Below are 18,331 nucleotides of genomic sequence, written 5' to 3'. Positions count from 1 at the left end.
CCCGCTGGCAGCTCCCATTTCCTCCTCCGGTTGTGCTGTGGCCGGCGAGGCAACGCATCTGCCTCTTCTGCTTTGATTTCAGCTGCTTTTGCAGACGCGTGGGGTTGTCTTGGTGCTGAAGAGCCAGCGAGGGAACGGGCCGCACCGTAGTCCCTCTCTCTCTGACCCTGCAGTGGATTTCCTGCCCCTCCAGCCCCCAAAGGAGCCTATTTCACATCCTCCTGGAGCTCCAGCAGCTCTTTCTGGGCAGCGTCCGCCCCGAGGCTCACCTCTGCCCCGGGCCCAGCCAGGCACCGAGGGCTCCATGGGGCAGCGCAGGCGCCCTCAGCTTCGGGACCATTTCACAAGATCATTTCAGAGGGGAGCAGCTCTGCAGCCCAGGCTGTCAGATGGCAAAGCCATCACAGAAGCGCCAGCTGGTGACAGAAGACTTAAAGAAGCCATCAATTTAGTCTCCACCACCTGTGTGATCTTCTGCCTCTCCTCATGCTCTCCTAGGGCACCAGATACAACCAGCAACTCCTCATCTGCTATGGTCAGGCTTCAGTGGCAAGTCATATAGACACAGAGAGCTGTTTCACATTATCAGAGCTCAAGCTGTGAGAGTCGGTCTGGTTGTAGGGCTGGGTACTGCAGTTAAAAGGCAACAGGCTCACAAAAAACATACTTTAAAAGGAAACTACACGTGCGTTTGCCTTTAAAAGCATGCTGTAGTTGTGATTTCCAGCACACAACCACAAACTGTCCCCCAGCTTGGCCTACACCAGTGCAGCGTAAAACAGACCTGCCCATTTCTCTAGAGAAACCCTTTTGGTTACCTCTCCTCCGCTCTGCTCCCACGAGATCAACCTTTGCATCAAGCCTTGAAAAATCTCTCATATTACAACTGCAGCTTGTACCAGGACTCCCTGGAGAGGGAGGGGAGGAAGCAGGGTACCAGGCACACAACAGCTCAACTGCCAGCAGGGCAACACCGCGAGCAGGGTCACCAGCAGAAGCATCTCCCTCACATCTCAGCTGGACAGCAGGAGTGAACCGGCAGCCAGTGAAGCCCACAGATCCCAGGTCTCTGCAAACGAGCTGCCGCTATCTGCGAGTCTCTTAGTGGCCTGAAGCACAAACCCAAGGAGCACGCTGAAATCTAGCGGAGCTTTCTCGTCTCTACCTCACACAAGTAAAACTCCTCCGGCTAGTCACAAGGATCTAGCAGGGCCCAGCACAAAGCAGACTTCAGTGTCAGCACTGGGTCTTTCGTCCAGTACAGGTCAAAATGGATGCAACTTTCCACTGGCAGTTTTGCAGCGAGGAGGCAGCCTTAGAGCTCCTTCCCTGTGTCCAGACCCTTATCACCCTCTGATAAAATTATGACCCCATGCTGAAGGCTAAACTTATTGTGGCAGTAACACAAAGCATGACTTTCTCCCACGAACAGCAAAGCAGAGGGGCTTTAATAGAGTCAAGACCCCTCACAAACCTGCAAGACATCAAGTCCGAAGGGCCAAGGAGACTGATAGGTTAATTCAGGTGCTGGCTTTATGGGCCTATTTTCAGATTTTTTTCAGGCAGTCTAAGCTTTGCAGATCCACCCCACTGAAGTGGAAGGCCCTGATAATAGTTGTTTTGTACTGGATACACACACACGCAGTCTTGTTTTAACATTCATCTGCAATATTTAGATAGAAACGGGCTGGCTGTTGGCAAGTCTCCACGCAAGTTATTTCTAGTGCTCTCACTTGGAGGCCAGTGCAGGAAGTTCTCCTGCAGGAATGCTGGGCTGGGCACTCGGCCCCGTGCAGGATGTAGTCAGACGCTTGTAGAAGTAGCCTGACTTTGTTGAAGACCGAGCACGTCACCTAAGCACCAGCACAGCGTTCATCCAGAGACACCTAGGAAATAAATGTCTGATAAGGGAGCGCAGATGATGCTCCTTGCATCAAGCACTATGGCAGTTCATACTGCATGGGTGCAGCCCAGAACAACAGCTGGATGACCTTAAATGCAGCCCCATCACGCTTGGTGTCTTACACAGGATGTAGAAACATCACTTCTCCATTTCAGAGCTCTCTCTTCCTTGCAGAGCTGATCAGCTCTGGAAAACACCACTTGCTAGCTAGCTATGCACATGCTGTTTTAGCAAACTGCTGCCTCCACTGCAATGACTCCAAGCTATGCCACCGAGTGTTGTTGTCTCCAGGAGATTGTACCTAACTATTGTCTAGTTTTTACAAGCCAAAAGTAATTAGCACGCCTTCCTGCAGGGCAGGAGCACCTCTGTATCCACAATACACCCAAACACCCTGCCCACAGCTGCAAGAAGCTGTTAATTCAATATCCTACAGCACCAGAGCAGGCTGCGCTTTTGTGACTAAGCGCTGTGCTGTTCTCAGACACGTGGGCATCCGACACCGGCATCTGTCAAAAACAGCAGCTGGCTTCCATGAGCTGGGAGGACCGCCAGCCACCTGGGTTGGGCCTGGGCCAAACACCTTTCCCACACCACTATGATTTCCTCTCTCCCACCTACCCTCAAAGATGAGGGCACAAAGGGGACTGTAGGATGTTGTCCTGTGTAGGATGTTGAATCTCTCTCTCTCTCTCCTAAGCACAAAATAACAGGATGTTAAAAGCTAATGTCTATACCCCAAAAATCATAGCTTTGGATTATCCTAAAAGGAGAGCAGAGGTACTAGAGTCACGTGGCCGCTGCTGGGCAACAACAGACAACAGCATTTTCCTTGACCACTTATTTACACATAGATTTTAATGGCTATTTTTTGTTTCACCATGTTCTGTGTTATGTTTGCATCAAACCGTGACACAGCTATGACTGACGGTACAAAAATAATCTATTTTTAGAAGCTAATGCTCTCCGTGACCAAGAGATGATAGAAGCACAAAGTATGTAATGCATTTTACAAGGAAATTCTCACTAGTTAGATTTAAATTCAGAATAATCTGTCACCTCATACATGGACATAAACAGCAATTATATATACACCTGTATTACAATATGGGAATAACTGTGTAGTCTTAGAGAAGTTTAACAAAAACCCTTTCTTACAGCTTTTCCTATGAAGGAAAAGCTTTTTCTATAAGCCAACTACAAAAAAAAAATTCCCCACAACGCATCTAAAATTTGAACACTTTAAAGCCAGGCACATTTCAATCTTTAAAAAAAAAAAAACAAAAAACATAAAACCCAAGGAACTAGAGTTGTTATAGACAGAATCCCACACTAAGATGGGTGTTTATTAAAACAAATCACAGACTGTACAGAATAATCATGAAGTTGTTTAGCATGCACAGTCCCAGATCATCTTTATCATGACGAATGGCAGTGTGCACTCATACTGAGGGAGGATAAAATTCCAAGTCAGGGTCAGTGCAAGAGACTCTTGCAGATAGGTCAGAGACAGAGAAAGAATAAGGAGTGTATTAAGTATATCGAGAAGAAAGTTTTCAATTAGAAAAAGATTAAATGAAGTGGCAAACACTGTAGTCAGATGATATTCTTGATCAGTATAAACCCCTTCTACAAACAAAGATGGAGCTAATCTAAGCTGGGCATGGCCTCAATGCCACTTCATTAGGGAATTCAATGGACAGATAGCAAAAGCGGACACCAGCATTCTAGCAAAGCATTGATCACTAAAAGCCTGCTGCACTTACATATTAGGTCACTACATTTACACAACTTTCATGGCCCTATTCTCTTTCTCTCATTAGAGAAACACTGGACTCGGCCTTCCTTTACAAACTAGAGTTGGTATGCAATCTACTGATATTGCTACAGCTTGTCACAGTAGCCCCTAAAGGCTGGAGGACTCAAACGGTTGGGTTACACGAATGGCAAAGCAGCCGTATCATGTCTCTGGGCTCCATAGCTCTATTTCTTTCTGCCTCCTCTTTCTTTGAGTGCCAGGTGAATCAGAGAGCCGCTTGTCATGTTGTAATACGCCAGAGAGTTCGAATCTTTGATGAAGATACCCTGAGGAAGGAGGGGAAAAGAGTCACAGCAGAAACCTTAATGCTCCTCTCCCTCTTCCCCCTCCCACAAACCCTATGCATCACATAGATGCAGGTCTCCTGGCCCTACTCTCATAACAGTGATGAGAGAATGCTGCAGACTTCAAAAAAACAAAAAAACCACCCTGCAGAGATCCCAGTCTCTCAGAAGCCTGGCACTGGAGGAGGTGGAATAATGCAGGAGTACAAACAGCCAATATATATCCCTACAAACGCATACAGAGTTGGTCACCACCACAAATAAAGCTATTTAGGTTTTTTCACCTTCCCCCTCCCCCCTTAAAAACATGGTCAGGCTTTATTTGTTGCTAAGAGTTAACATAGGTGAATTCCTGGGGAGGTAAGAGCACAAAGTTCACTGCTTATGCAGCAGGTTGTGTATGCACACACACACATGACTGGAAGTAAGTTCTTAAAAAGGAACTGGGCCTCTCTAACAGCTCCAGTCACAAGAGGAGGAGACACAGAAATCTCTCCTTCAATATTTTGGGAAAACTCTTCAGAGCCACCAGGGCTTCAGGGTACTCCCATCTACCTTCTAGAGCACACAGTACAAAAAAAATGCTTCATTTAATGTGAACAAAGACAAATGGACAAACCAAGAAACTTTCATGGTAGAGTTGTGATGAAGTGCTTGCCTTAAAAAGCAACAGGATACTACTATCCTGCTAGCACTTACACTGAGGACCTAACAGCCTTCATTTGTAATAGGCAATCTCTGAAATCATCAGAGAAAGCCATCAGGCCTCAAAGGCCTCACAGTCAACAGTGACAATGCGAAAAATCCACTGATATCACCTCTAAGGGTCTGCCCTGGTGAAACACTGTACAACAGTACAGCCCCCAGTGCTGTATAGGCAGAAAAACCGTTCCCTCTGCTTTCCCCTCTACTGAAGTGGGTACATTGCAACTTGTTTCTTTCTTAAAAAAAAAAAAAAAAGACAGTATTTGCATGACAAAACATTGAAATAAAGTAGCATTCAAAGGGCTTACACCAACCTCGTACTGCAACTTTTGTTTCCCAGCCGGCATCCCTGTGGCCTCGTGTATCTTAACCTTTATAACAGACACCTAGGAAGAATCAAAGAGCTTGCTCAGGCTTTTGTACAGTGCAGAGTACACTGCTCCCCCAGCCGCACAGACCCCCTCGGTAAGAGGTCACAGCATGGGGAGCATCCAGAGTTTTACAGCTCCAGTCACGCAGTTCAACCACTATTCTCAAAGCAAAGACGTTCTGTAACAAAACAGTAGGGGGTAAAGGCTAGGTTAATAAGCTACGTACCTGGTCTGAAAGTGGGAGGGTGAACACCAACACTTGGCCGTTCAGTTTCCATTCAGTCTTATCCTGCATGTTGGGAACCTGGACTTTGACTGTGACTGGACCCTAAAAGAAAACAAAGGTAACACGTCTTACAGGCAAGGAGACTCAGGACTGTGATAAGAAAGCAGCAGACAAGTTACTTTTGTAGATATTTCCAATACTTTTGTGCCTCTTGACTTCTCAGTACACACAGAAATATTTGTCTTCAATACTAAGAAAGTCACTTAATCGCTACCAAAATAGCGCATTTAGCTGGATTTCCCTATCAGTCCTTCTTTTCTTGTGCCATTTGCCAAGTGCCCATATGGCACTAACAGCAAAGTTACTCCATATAGCATAACCCAGATAGAGCAAATGTACAAACCATTAAGCAGGAGACAGCTTCACTGTGCAAATGACTGAAGCCAGTATTCCCTTCTTCAAGGGCTTAAAATTCAGCCTAGGATGAAGGCAATATTCAGGAAGGACTTCAGCCTAACATTCAGTTCATGTTGTTACAGAATATATCGTGTCATCATGCTACCATGTTGACATTGAGGTATTAAATCTCCCCGCACCTCCAGCTTAGCAGTCCTCTAATTTAAAGCTGATTAGCAGCCTTAGCTCTTCTTTACATTACTATGAACCTGCCTTTTACTGCCCTTAATTACAGAAAAGGGTCATCTCGCTAAGCTTCTGTATGTAGTACTGCTCTCCTTCCAGTACAATATGAAGTAATTCAATGTACTTAGGCACGGCAGAAGGAAGGAGCCACCTCAGGAAGGCATGACAGAAGGAAGGAGCCACCTCAGGAAGTCACTTTTTCGAGATACTTTTGCATGCCAGCTCCTCTCAACACATCAGTCAATTGATTTCACATCCTCTTTAGGACAGGAAGCTCAACAGCCTGGCAGGGTCAGAACTGCAGCACTTCACAACAAGCAGCTGTTTGACGGCAGTCGTGTTTGACATAACATACCTTGTTCCTGCGTAGAAACTCCTCTTCTGGCATCAGGCTATCTTCACTCTTCAGTTTCTTTGAAACTGGCTCATCCTCCATAGGCGGTGGTGGGTGAACAGGGGGCATTGGTGCAGGGGAAGGAACTGGTGCCACAGGAGGAGCTGGAACAAATGCTGAAACAGGACAGAGGGGGAACAAAACTTGTAGTCACGTATCAAGTGTGCAGCAGATACTCCCTTTCACGGGCACTTTAGCAGTCTGGTAAAGGCTGAAAAGAAATGCTACAATATACTGAGGAAGCTAGCACAACCAACGGTAGCAGGCAGTCTTAGGCTATTAGAAGATCTTTTATATCGGAAAACAGTGCAGGAAAAGACAACAAGCAGCGTAAGAGTTTCCTTGCAGCTCACACAAAAAAGAAAAAGCTCTCAGTTCGGCCCGCAGCAATGCCAGCACCTCAGTGGGTTTAAAACATTGCTTTTACATTGTGCTTTTCAACTTTAAAAAAGTCTAATGCTATCTGGTTGCCATGAGGAACAAAGCCAGACAACAGCTTTTCCTTCTGCAGCAGTAACTTCTATGACAAGCTGCAACATCCAGTGAGGTACGAGTGATAACTTTGGCCAGCAGTTCCCCTTTTCCTCTAGTTCCTTCTGGAAAGCAGCATGGATTCTTAATCTTCACCTGGTCAGATTCCCAGGGAAGCTGAATGGGGACACAGAGGTAAACATCCCACCAGCAAGACAGAACCCTCATGCTGTATTTCACACTTCGGCAGGAGTCAAGCCCAGAAGCAGGAGTACCCCCCAGAAACGTTGTATCAACCACCAAAAACACCTTAACAAAGGGAGTTAGGGTTTGCAGTCCCAAGTACATGCCTTTATCAGAGGCAGTGCGCGGGGGGGGGGTGCGCAAGGTAATCAAACCTCAAACCCATGTTAGACTGGAATTAGTTGACAATTAACTGGAAAGGACTGAGGTTACCAACCTGTTGGTACAATCATGGGAGGTGGGCGGGGGCTCATGATGGGAGGAGCAGATGGTGGCATCGGGACAACGTTGATTCGTGGGGTATGGATTATTGGTGGCATAGGGGTGGCTATGACAGATCCCGGAGGCAAACGGACCACAGAAGTCATAGGGGGACGAGGCATGACCGGAACTGCAGAAACAACAGCGGCACGAACAGGAGGAGGCATCTGGAGACAGAGAAGGCATTTTTGTTAGCAGGTACGTACAGGAACGATTATCTCAGCGCTGTCCAAACTTTGATTAAAATTGCCAGAGCAATACAGTGAGGATTTCTGCTAGGCACAGTCCTGTGAACCTTTGTGTGCCCACTATATGGGCAGCCTGTAAGCTGGTAAAGAAACTTCAGTAACGCATTAAGCGGTTCTTCCTTCCTTTATCTTAAAGGAGGAGCTCTTTCAGAGTCATGTAGCAGAATCCTAGCAACCTCATGACATCAAGGCAATTTGAGGACAGAGGGATGCAGGACAGAGTGAGCCATCTGAAAGCACATTCCTTTTACCCACAAGCACTTTCTTTCTGCATTATGCCTTTTTACCCTTTAGTCCAGAAGGCACCCACCCACCATTTGTTAGCCAAACTTCCTTCCTCCGATTTCTCACTGCCCAAGTTTTCCCTCTGCCCAGTCGATCATCAGCTGATACCTCTAAGGATGAAAAACTTGAAAATAAGACTTAGGTGGGGTTTTTAATTTCTAACAGCACATTCAACAGGGTTCCTCTGATGGTATAAAAGCCATATCTGCTTCTGACCAGTATCCTACTACGACCCTTGAGCTTTGTCAGGGCTTCCTTCCAGTTAACTATGGTCACAGCTGTTTGCTTTTGGAAGCCCAAACACTTACTGAGGGAGGACGAGGCACAGATGTGATAGGCTGAGCACTAGCTGGAGGATTCGATGCTGATGAAGGAGGGGGTGGCTGGGGTATTTCATTGGGTTTGCTGGGACCAATCTTCTCCTTGCTGTCATCTTCTGGCACCAGTCCCTTGGCCTTATGGATAGCTTCAATTTGCTCTTGAAGAGTGATATTGGCCTGAGCAGCCTGCTGTGTGCGGGCCATGCTGCCTGAGTGGCCATCCCAGGTCACCTGACAAGATAAAATAGATCAGAATAACCTCGGCCTGTCAAGTCTAAGATGAGAGCTACAGATACAGCAAGAGAGCAGTTTTACAGAATAAAATTCAAAAAGCTTCCATCTCTGAGCATTCAGAATAACGTAAGAACCTGTTAAAGTAGAATTTGCACACTACCTTTTCTTCTGGTTTCTGAATTTCTTCTTCACCAATCTTTTTACCAATAGCAGTCTCTTCTACACCAAAGATATCCGTACGGCGTTCTGCCAGCTGCTTCAAACTGCTTTCAATATCCAAACCTGCAGAAAGACGCAGACAGAAGAGATATTCCTATCCCAAGTGAAACAATGAAGTCAAACACGGTCAAGCTGATTTTCATGATTTTTAAACCATTTGGTACCAAAGGGTATAGTGCTGCCTTTTCCAGAAAGCGACTGCAGCTGGCCAGCAGCAGCTAATGCTCTTTGCATTCAACCGTGCAGAAAAGCTCCAATGCGCTAATAACAAACATATCCACATAACTAGCGCATTAAACACATAGAATGCAAAGATGCCTTTAAGATGGTCCTTATCAGTGGAACTGTGCAGAAGAAAGCTCACAGAACTAATCTAAGAAACTGAGTTTTGCAAGCCCTGTCAGATGCTCAGACTAACCTGGGGCATAAACTTCATCATCGCTCTGTTTTTCACGGATAGATCGATCACGCTGCTCCAACCATCGAGGATCTAGGAGACCAATTCGCATGTGTTCTTGCATTTTACTGGCAGGAATCTTCTCTCCAGTGATGGGGGAAACAAGATACTCATCTGGAGCTGGGGCAGGTGGCAATGGCTTTGAGGCTGAAAAAATAAAACCATGTTAAAAATGCATTTGTTTCTAGGCTGCGTCCTATGGCAGTGTATTTGCGATTACTCAGTAAGAAATTAAATTGCTCTTCACCAGTATGAGTTACCTTTGGGATCATAATCTTTCCGCACAATGACCTGATCTGGTGTGGGAGGAAGAGGTGGTGGCATTGGGGTTTCTGGAGGAGGAGGAATCTTCTGACCTTCATCTTCGTCATCCGAGCCCTTATTTAGAAAAAAAAGATATATAGATATATCTATCTCATAACCAAGTTACAGTAGTCAATAGCCACATAAAGCATTTACCAGAACAGCACAGAAATCCTATGTAGCACAGGAATAACTGATTATACAGCTTCTAAGCAACTGAGCTTTTTTCTCTAGACAACTATGCTGCAGCAGTTCCTCCGGAGAGTCACAATTCAAAAATTCAGTAGGCCCAGAGGAGGAAGCAAGCGCTCTTCAGCTTCCACATTACCGCAGCACGGTGAGTAGGGGCTTATGGTTAACCATTCTCTCGTTTCTTGTTAACGGCCAAAAAGCTAATATACTGTGAGAAGAGGAAGTCTAAAATAAGTCATCTTTCAGTGTTTCAAACTCTGCACAGCAGAAAGATCAAAAGGCTTGATCACAGAATATAAAATTCATACCATCAGGTGACAAAATTTCTTGGTTTAACCAATTCAGCAGAAACAGGTTGGTTGGAAATTCCATCAGAAGATGAGATCTCATTTCCTCAAGAAACCGAGGCACTTGTTAGGGAAAATGAAGAGCCTAATAAACTACTCCCAAACTACTTATGAGACAAAAGTAACACTGACTGTACTGGCTAGTTACCTCATCCATATCCTGCACTTGTGTGTCTTGATCTAGCTGAGATGGGGCCTCATCTGTTTTCTCTTGCTTTTCATCTTCTTCATCTGACTCCACCTCCATTTCTACTTCCTCACTTTCCCCAAACTTCTCATAACGCTCCTGTATCAGGATGCGAGCTCCCAACTCTTCTGGAGTCGTAGGAGGAGGGAAATTCCCTGCAACATAGAAAACAACTCAGTTTGTCTGCCCCATTTCATTACTGAATGGGCAGACAGAAGTACCAGTTTCTCAACAGACAAGCAGTTTCGCAACAAGGCAATGGTATCAAAAAGCTCATAGGAGCAAAGCTATCTAGAAAGAAAGGGACACAGCGTAGACAGAAACATCAGCATGTCAGCTGAAGGCACCTATAGGTGAAAGCAAACTAGAAAGTGGGACAAGTTTCACCTCTCCACTTTCATTTAGACAGCAGACACCAGTGCAGTCCTGAACCTTGTGCAAAGAGAACATCACGGACTCCTGAAGAAACAGAACCCTGTATACAACATTAAAAGGCTCTTCCTTTCATCTTTGAAAGACATGCAGTTGTAAAAACTGATGTCCATTTAAAACAGCATTTCAGGACATCTCTTAAGGAAAAAAGCATACTCTCCACTCATAGGAAGCGGAGTTTCAAAGAGAATACAAGGCTTAGCTTCAGTACCTTGCTCGTTGGGCTGGAAGTCAACTGTTTCCACCACCACAAAGTCATGCCAATCAATCTGGGCATAAGCAACACGTTCCTTTTCTTTCTCCTCCTCCTCTTTCTTTCTCTCCCGTTCTTGGAACTTTGCCCACTCCACTCTGTAATATACCTGTCCAAGGAGATTAAAAAAAAAAAAAAAAAAAATCGGCTCTCAGACTGGAAAGCACATCACAATCATCTCTACAGCATCTAAAAGTTTATGTTATCGATCCTTTTAAGACAGTTTTACAAGCATTACTAAGGAGGCTTGGCAGAGCTCTTTATATTTAATTTAGAAATGACAGGTCTGCCTATTGATAGAAATACTCCACCAGCTCTGTAAAGCAGCTTTCTGAAGCCACAACTGCAGGCTTCTCAGTTTAAGACTATACGTTCCAGATACAACATGACTTAGGTATCACTGAAGATTCACAGTCAGTAAGCAATTCACAGACATTTTGTCATGACCCTGTAAAGTCACATTTCCAAAAGCAGTCTGAGGAAGACAGAAGAAAAAAAGAAAACAAAACACCCCCCACCAACCTATCAAAAGCATTACAAGCGAGCAAGGTGTCAGAGTGAAGTTGTTCGACAAGGACAAACGTTTTACTTCTTAAAGTCCTTGAAAATGGTGTAGTGCATAATCAAGTCCTTAAAGTTCTCCTGTATTTTGAAAGCTATCTGAAATATCCTTTATGTACTACAAGTATCTACACCTCTGTTGTCACAGGTAAGCTACCCCCAACACTTAGCTAGTAGGTTAAGTACCCTGATAGTCCCTTGTGACTATGGTGGATACATCCATTTTATTCTCTGTTAGTTTATATTTGCTGTCAATAATTTAGAAGCATGCAAAGAGAAAGAATTCAAAACAACTGAAATGCTTCAGCAATTTTGGAAATAATTCATCTATTACCTGATCTAGGACTTCTTTAGGATTTTCGGCTTCCTTCTTGAGTTTGATGAGTAAGCCTTTAGGCGGGATTAAGATCTGAAACAGTTTGCATGACAGTTGGTGACTTTTTTTTTTTTTGCCAAAGCCTCCTTAAAAGCAATTATTCTATTTCCACATTCATGAAAATACTGCAAGACCCCTTGAGGCTATGTTCCAGTTCTCCTATTACTGCACTGCTATTAGTTACTGCCTATGCTGGCACTTAAAACATTCACTATTGGCTTTGCTATACACGCTCTATATTTTTAAAAAGCAACTTCTACTTACAACAGCGCCTGATAAACTTAAATAACAACCCACTGTGTTAAATTGTTAAATACTGCACACTCGTTGCCAACAACTTTCAAGACATCCACTCTATTCGCTCACAGATAGAAAGGAGGGACTCCTAGAACTGCATATATTTCTAGTCTGGCTTTTTTCTAGGGCTTCAGTAGTTTTCAAATGCATTACTGCTGCTGAAGGAATCAATTTGACAGCTAAACTGCCAAGAATACCTTGGTGTACTGTTCAACTAGCTTAGTGAAGTAGTTAAAGAGACTGTGCTGTGGGCGAAGGAAGTCAAACTGATAGTTCCTTTGCTCCTTCTGCATCAGCTGAGTTAGGAACTGCCGGCCGTTCCGAGCCACAAACTGTGCCGTTAGCTTCACCACGTCCAAGTCAAAGGCTGAGATTGAAGGAGGATCTGCAATGAACTCAAACTCCGGAGGTGGCTCCTTTGGGACAATCGTCTCCTGGATCACCTGGGCCTGCACCTACAGAGCAGAACAGAAACAGCTCAGTGACTGCACTCAATAAGTTGTTACTATTCAAACACTTGGGAGAGCTCATTTGTTCTCCAGCTGTTGAGAGAAAGTCACAACACTCTAGATGTTTGGGTAACTGCAAGGATGGGAAAATTAGTAACACAGGGTATATGTGAACATCTGTACTTAGGCCTACTATAAAACAAATGTCACTCCAACATCTAACAGAAGTGGAAACTATCAAGACATCAGGATGGGTCTATCCATGGTCAGCATGACTGTAGGCCACACTAAGTGTGTAAAAGGGATTCAGTCAGTGCCCTTTTTCCATCCAACATGTACTTGACAAAGATAACGCAATATTCTTAAGTATAGGATTACATGAGATTACTTAGCAACATTTTGTACCTCACAGTTTGAGAGGAGAAACCAATGCTTCCAGCAGGGAAAAAAACCACACCCAAACAGGAAATATTCCATAAAACAGTGCACGCAGCAAGGACTCCAATGGATTCTAAAGGATTCGCCTGTGGCGGCAGTCCTAAACTGTTACAATTCAAGTGATCACTAGTGTTAAGTACCACATAAGTCAACAAACACCTGCATGGAACTAAGAAGGGATCCATTAATGCACTAAATTCTGTTTCACACACAATTTTGAGTTATCAGCAACTGAAGGACGCTTATCTGCATCAAAAGAACAAGTCTTGGACACAAAGAAGTCCAAGCCTGTCAGCACTGTCTTTGCTGCAAGTGTATAAGCAAAACAAAGCCTCAATTTGCACTGTCTTTCAGACCTTCTGTTCAAACACCAGGATGTGAGAAAGAACAATTAGCAGCCAAGTTCTCAACAAAAGTGAAAACAAATAGCTCACCTTCTGTGGAAGCTGTTGCTGAGCACTCTGCTGCTGCTGCATGACCTTGGGAATAGCAGCTGAGGGCTCCTGTGCTTTACCCTCCTTGAACTCGCTGACTTTGTGCCGGTAGTATGCATGGTAAGGATCATTGGGGTTCAAGAAATTAAACTTGGGGTTATTTATTTCATTCTGACGAATTCGAGCTTCAAATTCCGGACCATTTCTGGAGGAGCAAAAAAAGAAGTTTAGATGAACGGGTATCCACTCAAGTGTAAACGCCTGCTTCTTTCATAGCGAGGCATGTTGATATTTCCGCCCCTCAGAAGACAATCTTCTTTCGTACGGGAAAGAACGTTACCGCTCTCCAAGTAACTCAGACCCAACACAGCAGCCAGCTCTACACAAGTTCTGTACAAGTTAAATACATTTGCCCTAATTTAGTCTATAGCACTTCACGGGCAATATTTCTCAAGATAGTTAAAACCTCACAGTTACAAGTGCTCCACAGTCTCATTTGGCTTACATACAAGCAAAACCATTTATGGGATTACACAGTTTACTGGATGAAGTTTACAGGTTGTTTACTCGATCGATTTAATATCACTAGGATATAATAATGAGTCTTTAAGAACATGCTAACTTCTTTTCCAAGGTCATAGAAGGAAAAAAACCTAGGTAATCATCAGCTAGTGCAGAGACTGACCAAACGGGAATGCTGCGTTGCTGTATTTATGGGAGCCGTAAGTTCAGATAACGGAACTTGCAGTTGGGGTAACTTCTGTTTCCACCCTGCTCCAAAGCAAACAGCCATTTACTTCTCAGAGTAGTTTGAGGAATTTAACAGCTGCTGTAGCATGTTTCTATTTATATTCTCCAGTTACCTCTAAATTTTATTTAGGCGCTAAGCTTCTTTCAAAAGAAGAGGTCTCTCTACTATACAGAAATGATACTACAGTCCGTTACTTATCCTCTAACCAAGCCAAAGATCCTTGCCAGCATTTTAGAAATCAGTTTCACAGTAAGTGTCATTCACTATACTATCATTTAGTAATTGCCTTAAACCAACAGCAACAATCGTTCCATTTTAGCAATATGAAAACACATGGTGTTCAGCCTATCTGCATGCCATGAGGCTTGAGAACTGACACAACCAGCTGAGATATTTACCTTCAGTGCTTTTTGTACACTGCCAGGAAGACCAAGATCCAGTCTCTTGACACCTCACATAAGGCTATGACAGCCAGAAATACTGACGCATTTGGGAGGGCCGGGGGTGGAGGAAGACAGCCTAGCTAGCGCTAACAGCTTGCATTTTAGAATAATGAAATTAGATTCTGCTGAGGTGGGCTTCTTTCATTTGCCTATCTGAACTTTAGACTCCTCCTACAAATTTGAGATCTATGCTCACACTGATCAACCTGTTTTAGTCAACAGGGAAAAAAATCCGGTATATATGAGGGAAAGGTCATCTCAACCTAAGACAGGTCACTCTGGATGCACGCACTTCTTTCCCCTGGCTATAAAGGCAGCGAAAGGTGCTCGGGTCCGACTTGGAAAGCTAGTTAGAGAACACAAATCCCAGCCACTGAAGCAGTTTACAAAGCTGTACACAAATACATATGAAACTCAGCCTCAGGGCTCAAGAGTGAGCATTTTTTACTGGAAAGTTCATCACCTATTATTTGCCTACCCATTGTAAAATACAGTTACAAAACCTCATCTTAGCTTAATTACTAAAATGGAGCACTGGTAAGTAAGCTCCCTTTTTACCTGCAATTCTCTTTCCCTTCATGTCAAGTCATAGGATAGCGACTGCTCCAGTTTCTAGATCCACAGAGACAGGAGCACTGGAGGTAGAGAGGCATGGAAAACCCTGAAAACACGGGACACAACACTAGCATCATTTACCTGGCTACGAAGCTGGCAGTCTTGTCAACAATATTCCTGACCTCTGGAGGAGGGTAAATAATTCCTACCACAGGCTTGGCTGGTGCTGCTTCCTCTTTTGGCTCCTCTTCTGGCTGCAAGAAAGATATAGATAGATATATATAATTTCCTACAGTCCTCTGTACTGCTGCCTTGTAACTAAAACAGTCCTGTCAGCCACTTCATCATTCATAAGATGGTTATAGGATAGTACAGGAAGAGATCTTTCATTGCAGAGTTTGCAATCAGTATGTCAAGATACTAAGCTGTAATAACCTAAATCAAAGCTGATAAGATAAAGAAATTCAAATAATATTTGAACAACAGGCTATCCACCAGCATCAGGGTGTGAAAGCACGTTCTGACAGGCTGCAAACTGAGACTGGGTTTATCCTGAATCGGTTAGCTCGAAAAATGAATTTCCCTTCTCTCTCTGCTTCCTTATCTGTATTGGAAATAACAATCCTAGCATACCTTTACAAAAGGCTTAATGAACGCTGTATCAGAACCAAGTATTCTAACCAGCAACCCAAACGCTTGACAGAACTGTCTATTCTGTACCCCAGCCCCCAAATCATTTTACTATTCTGATGCAAAAGTCTTATCCTTTCTGCTCTAACTGGTTTAACAATCTCAATCAACAGCCCATTCCTGGCTTCCCAGGGTGAGAAGATAATATTTGTCTGCTTGTCAAGGGCATTTACTGCAGAGGCTGACATAGCAAGGCAATAAAAAGGAAGGCCGCTCCATGGGAACCATAAATAAGTCTTTCCAGCATTTTTAGTATTTCAGCCTTGACCCTGAGTAGGTTATAAACACTGTGGCAAGAGGCAGTGGAAGAGACCGCCTGTAAGAACACATGCGGGAATAATTTAGCATTGCTAAATAGGTTTGGAAGTTATGAACACTCCCAGCAGCTTGTGGAACTACAAAAAGCTAGAACCTGAATGATTACATCTAGATTAAAAAAAAATCCCATAGATCTTAATCATATTGAGGTTGCATCAGAAGCTTCTTTTCATAGAGGCTAAACTCAGCAAGGTATTTTCCTCACAGATATTACAGTAGGCTCTAAACTAAAAATCACAGAACTCTTCCCAAGAATAGTTTTATCTTTCAGTAAGATAAGAAGCTGTTCTTTGCAGGATAGGAAAGATATCTCCCCTCTTGTCTTAGCAAGTAATTTTCACAAAAAACACCATTATAAAAGACAGGAGATACATGAGAAGTGTTTGTAATCTTAAAAGTGAGGGTCAGGGGAGTTTTAAAACACCGCTATGCTGCTACTAGTTTTGCTGATTCTGTGTCAGAAGTTGGTGATTCCAAGTCAGAAGACGGATTCGTGCAAAATACAACTTTAACAAAGTATTCTGTAAGGAAAAAGGCATCATAAACCTTTCTACTTTTCACTCCCATTCCCTGAGAACCAGAACATCAGAGGACCAGAAGGAGAAGGCAATACCACGCTTGAGGGACATTTTTATTTGAATACCATGCTGAGTCACCTTGTTAATTTACATCTATGAAAGTGACAGGGTATTTATCGGGAGCTACAGCTTTCCTCCTAACTGCACTTGCTACACCAAATCACCTAAGCAGCGATATTCCAGGAGCAGCTGCATTGTAGCCTTAGCCAACATCAGTCCAGGCTGCTGCACTTCTACCCTGTGCACTAACCCTACAGCTTTAACGGCCATAAAACAGGCCAGTTCAACATACTCGTTCAAATTAACCTTACCAGGAGCAGGAGACAGATTTTCAGTTAGATCAGCTCCTTACCCTATCTTACTGCATGGCTGCACTAATGCTAACGCTAGCGTGGGGAACACCAAGAACGCACAACCAGGATGGCAGCTAAAGCTACGCTAGAACCATATGTCACCAACATATGATTTTGGCTTTTACAGAAGGCCAAAAAAGGCTCCTGAGGAGGTGAACATGACCGAGACAGAACAAGCAAGAATATGTGAAGGCCCTAGAAGAACATGAGAGACTGAGTCCCCTAAGTCCCTCTAGGACAGGTTTCTTGAGTCTTTTCCAAGCTTTTGCACATCCCTCCCAAGGGCAGGGCTGCTTCCACAGTTAACAGCAAACATTCACCTCCATCACAATCACAATCCTCTGCAGCTTCCACGAAAGGATCCGTACTTACCCGGAAGTGAACTATTTGCCCCACCCAGCTAGCGCAGACGTATAGGGAACCGCGGGTGAGTCCTATGGGCGCAGCAAAAAATAACAGGATGGAAATGTAGCCGCCCCAAAACCAAGAGAAATGGGTTAAACCCAGAAGCCACCGGCCAAAATAAACCCAACGAGCCCGGATCGCTAAAACGCAACAGGAAGCACTGAACAAAACGCTGCCTCTGCATCCAAAATATACACCCATAAAAAGCAGAGCGAGCCCCCGCACCCCCAGCTCAACGCCAGGAGAGCCGGAGCGCCCCTCCGCCTCAGCTGCCGACGGACTCCAGGGGCTCCGGGCGCGGCCTGCGGCCCCTCCGGGCGCAGCGGGCCGGGCCGCCCCGCTCCCGCGCGGCCCGTACCGGCTTGCCCTCCGCGGGCGGCGCTGGCTGCGCCGGAGGCATCGCTTGCACGGGCCCGGCCGGCATGGTGATCCCTCGGGGCGACGGGGGCCGCTTCCCCGCCGGAGCCGCTCCTCGTCCGCCGCTGCCCGGAACCCCGCAGCACCCTCACCACCACGGCCGAAATGGCGGCCGGCCCCTCCGAGCTGCGCACGCGCGCCGGGTGTGACGCACGCTGCGCGCGAAGGCGAAGCGCGGGCGCACGCGCGGCTCGAGGAGTACGGGTCGCCCGGGGGCGGGGGCCGACGAAGGAGCAGGGCGCATGCGCCGGGGACAGTGCCATTAACGGGCCACAAGAGGGGGAGGAGCGTTCCATTGCGGGGGCCGGGGGCAGTGGGCCGTGCCTCGGGGGCGTGGCCTGGCGCGGTTGCCGTGGCGGCGGGCGCGCCGCGGGGCGTGGCCTGGCACGGTTGCCGTGGCAGCGGGCTCACCGCGGGGCGTGGCCTGGCGCGGTTGCCGTGGCAGCGGGCTCACCGCGGGGCGTGGCCTG

At 45.4% G+C, this 18,331-nt stretch overlaps 1 protein-coding gene across 1 annotated transcript; it reads right to left on the bottom strand.

The window, feature by feature from the left end:
• Positions 1 to 3,213: 3,213 nt before the first annotated feature.
• On the bottom strand, positions 3,214 to 18,068 carry SF3A1 (splicing factor 3a subunit 1). Its single transcript, XM_068911631.1, has 16 exons — positions 17,803 to 18,068; positions 15,242 to 15,354; positions 13,352 to 13,556; positions 12,228 to 12,485; positions 11,692 to 11,766; positions 10,755 to 10,905; positions 10,073 to 10,266; positions 9,343 to 9,460; positions 9,044 to 9,229; positions 8,567 to 8,688; positions 8,161 to 8,403; positions 7,276 to 7,486; positions 6,306 to 6,460; positions 5,309 to 5,410; positions 5,026 to 5,097; positions 3,214 to 3,988 (listed from the first exon to the last, which is right to left on the bottom strand). Exons 1-16 carry the CDS (start codon positions 17,866 to 17,868, stop codon positions 3,887 to 3,889), a joined length of 2,373 nt encoding a protein of 790 aa, XP_068767732.1. The 5' UTR covers positions 17,869 to 18,068; the 3' UTR covers positions 3,214 to 3,886.
• Positions 18,069 to 18,331: the final 263 nt, after the last annotated feature.

Source organism: Struthio camelus, chromosome 17, assembly GCF_040807025.1.
Source record: "Struthio camelus isolate bStrCam1 chromosome 17, bStrCam1.hap1, whole genome shotgun sequence".
Classification (NCBI taxonomy): domain Eukaryota; kingdom Metazoa; phylum Chordata; class Aves; order Struthioniformes; family Struthionidae; genus Struthio; species Struthio camelus.
The sequence above is the reverse complement of the archived record's forward strand: the minus strand, read 5'-3'. Positions and strand labels throughout refer to the sequence as shown.

Excerpts from the sequence above, each read along its gene's own strand:
- SF3A1 (XM_068911631.1), bottom strand. The coding sequence starts at position 17,868 with ATGCCGGCCGGGCCCGTGCAAGCGATGCCTCCGGCGCAGCCAGCGCCG. Across the intron at positions 11,767-12,227 it reads TAGTTGAACAGTACACCAAG|ATCTTAATCCCGCCTAAAGG; the intron begins GTATTCTTGGCA and ends AAACTGTTTCAG. Across the intron at positions 10,906-11,691 it reads CTAAAGAAGTCCTAGATCAG|GTATATTACAGAGTGGAGTG; the intron begins GTAATAGATGAA and ends CTCCTTGGACAG.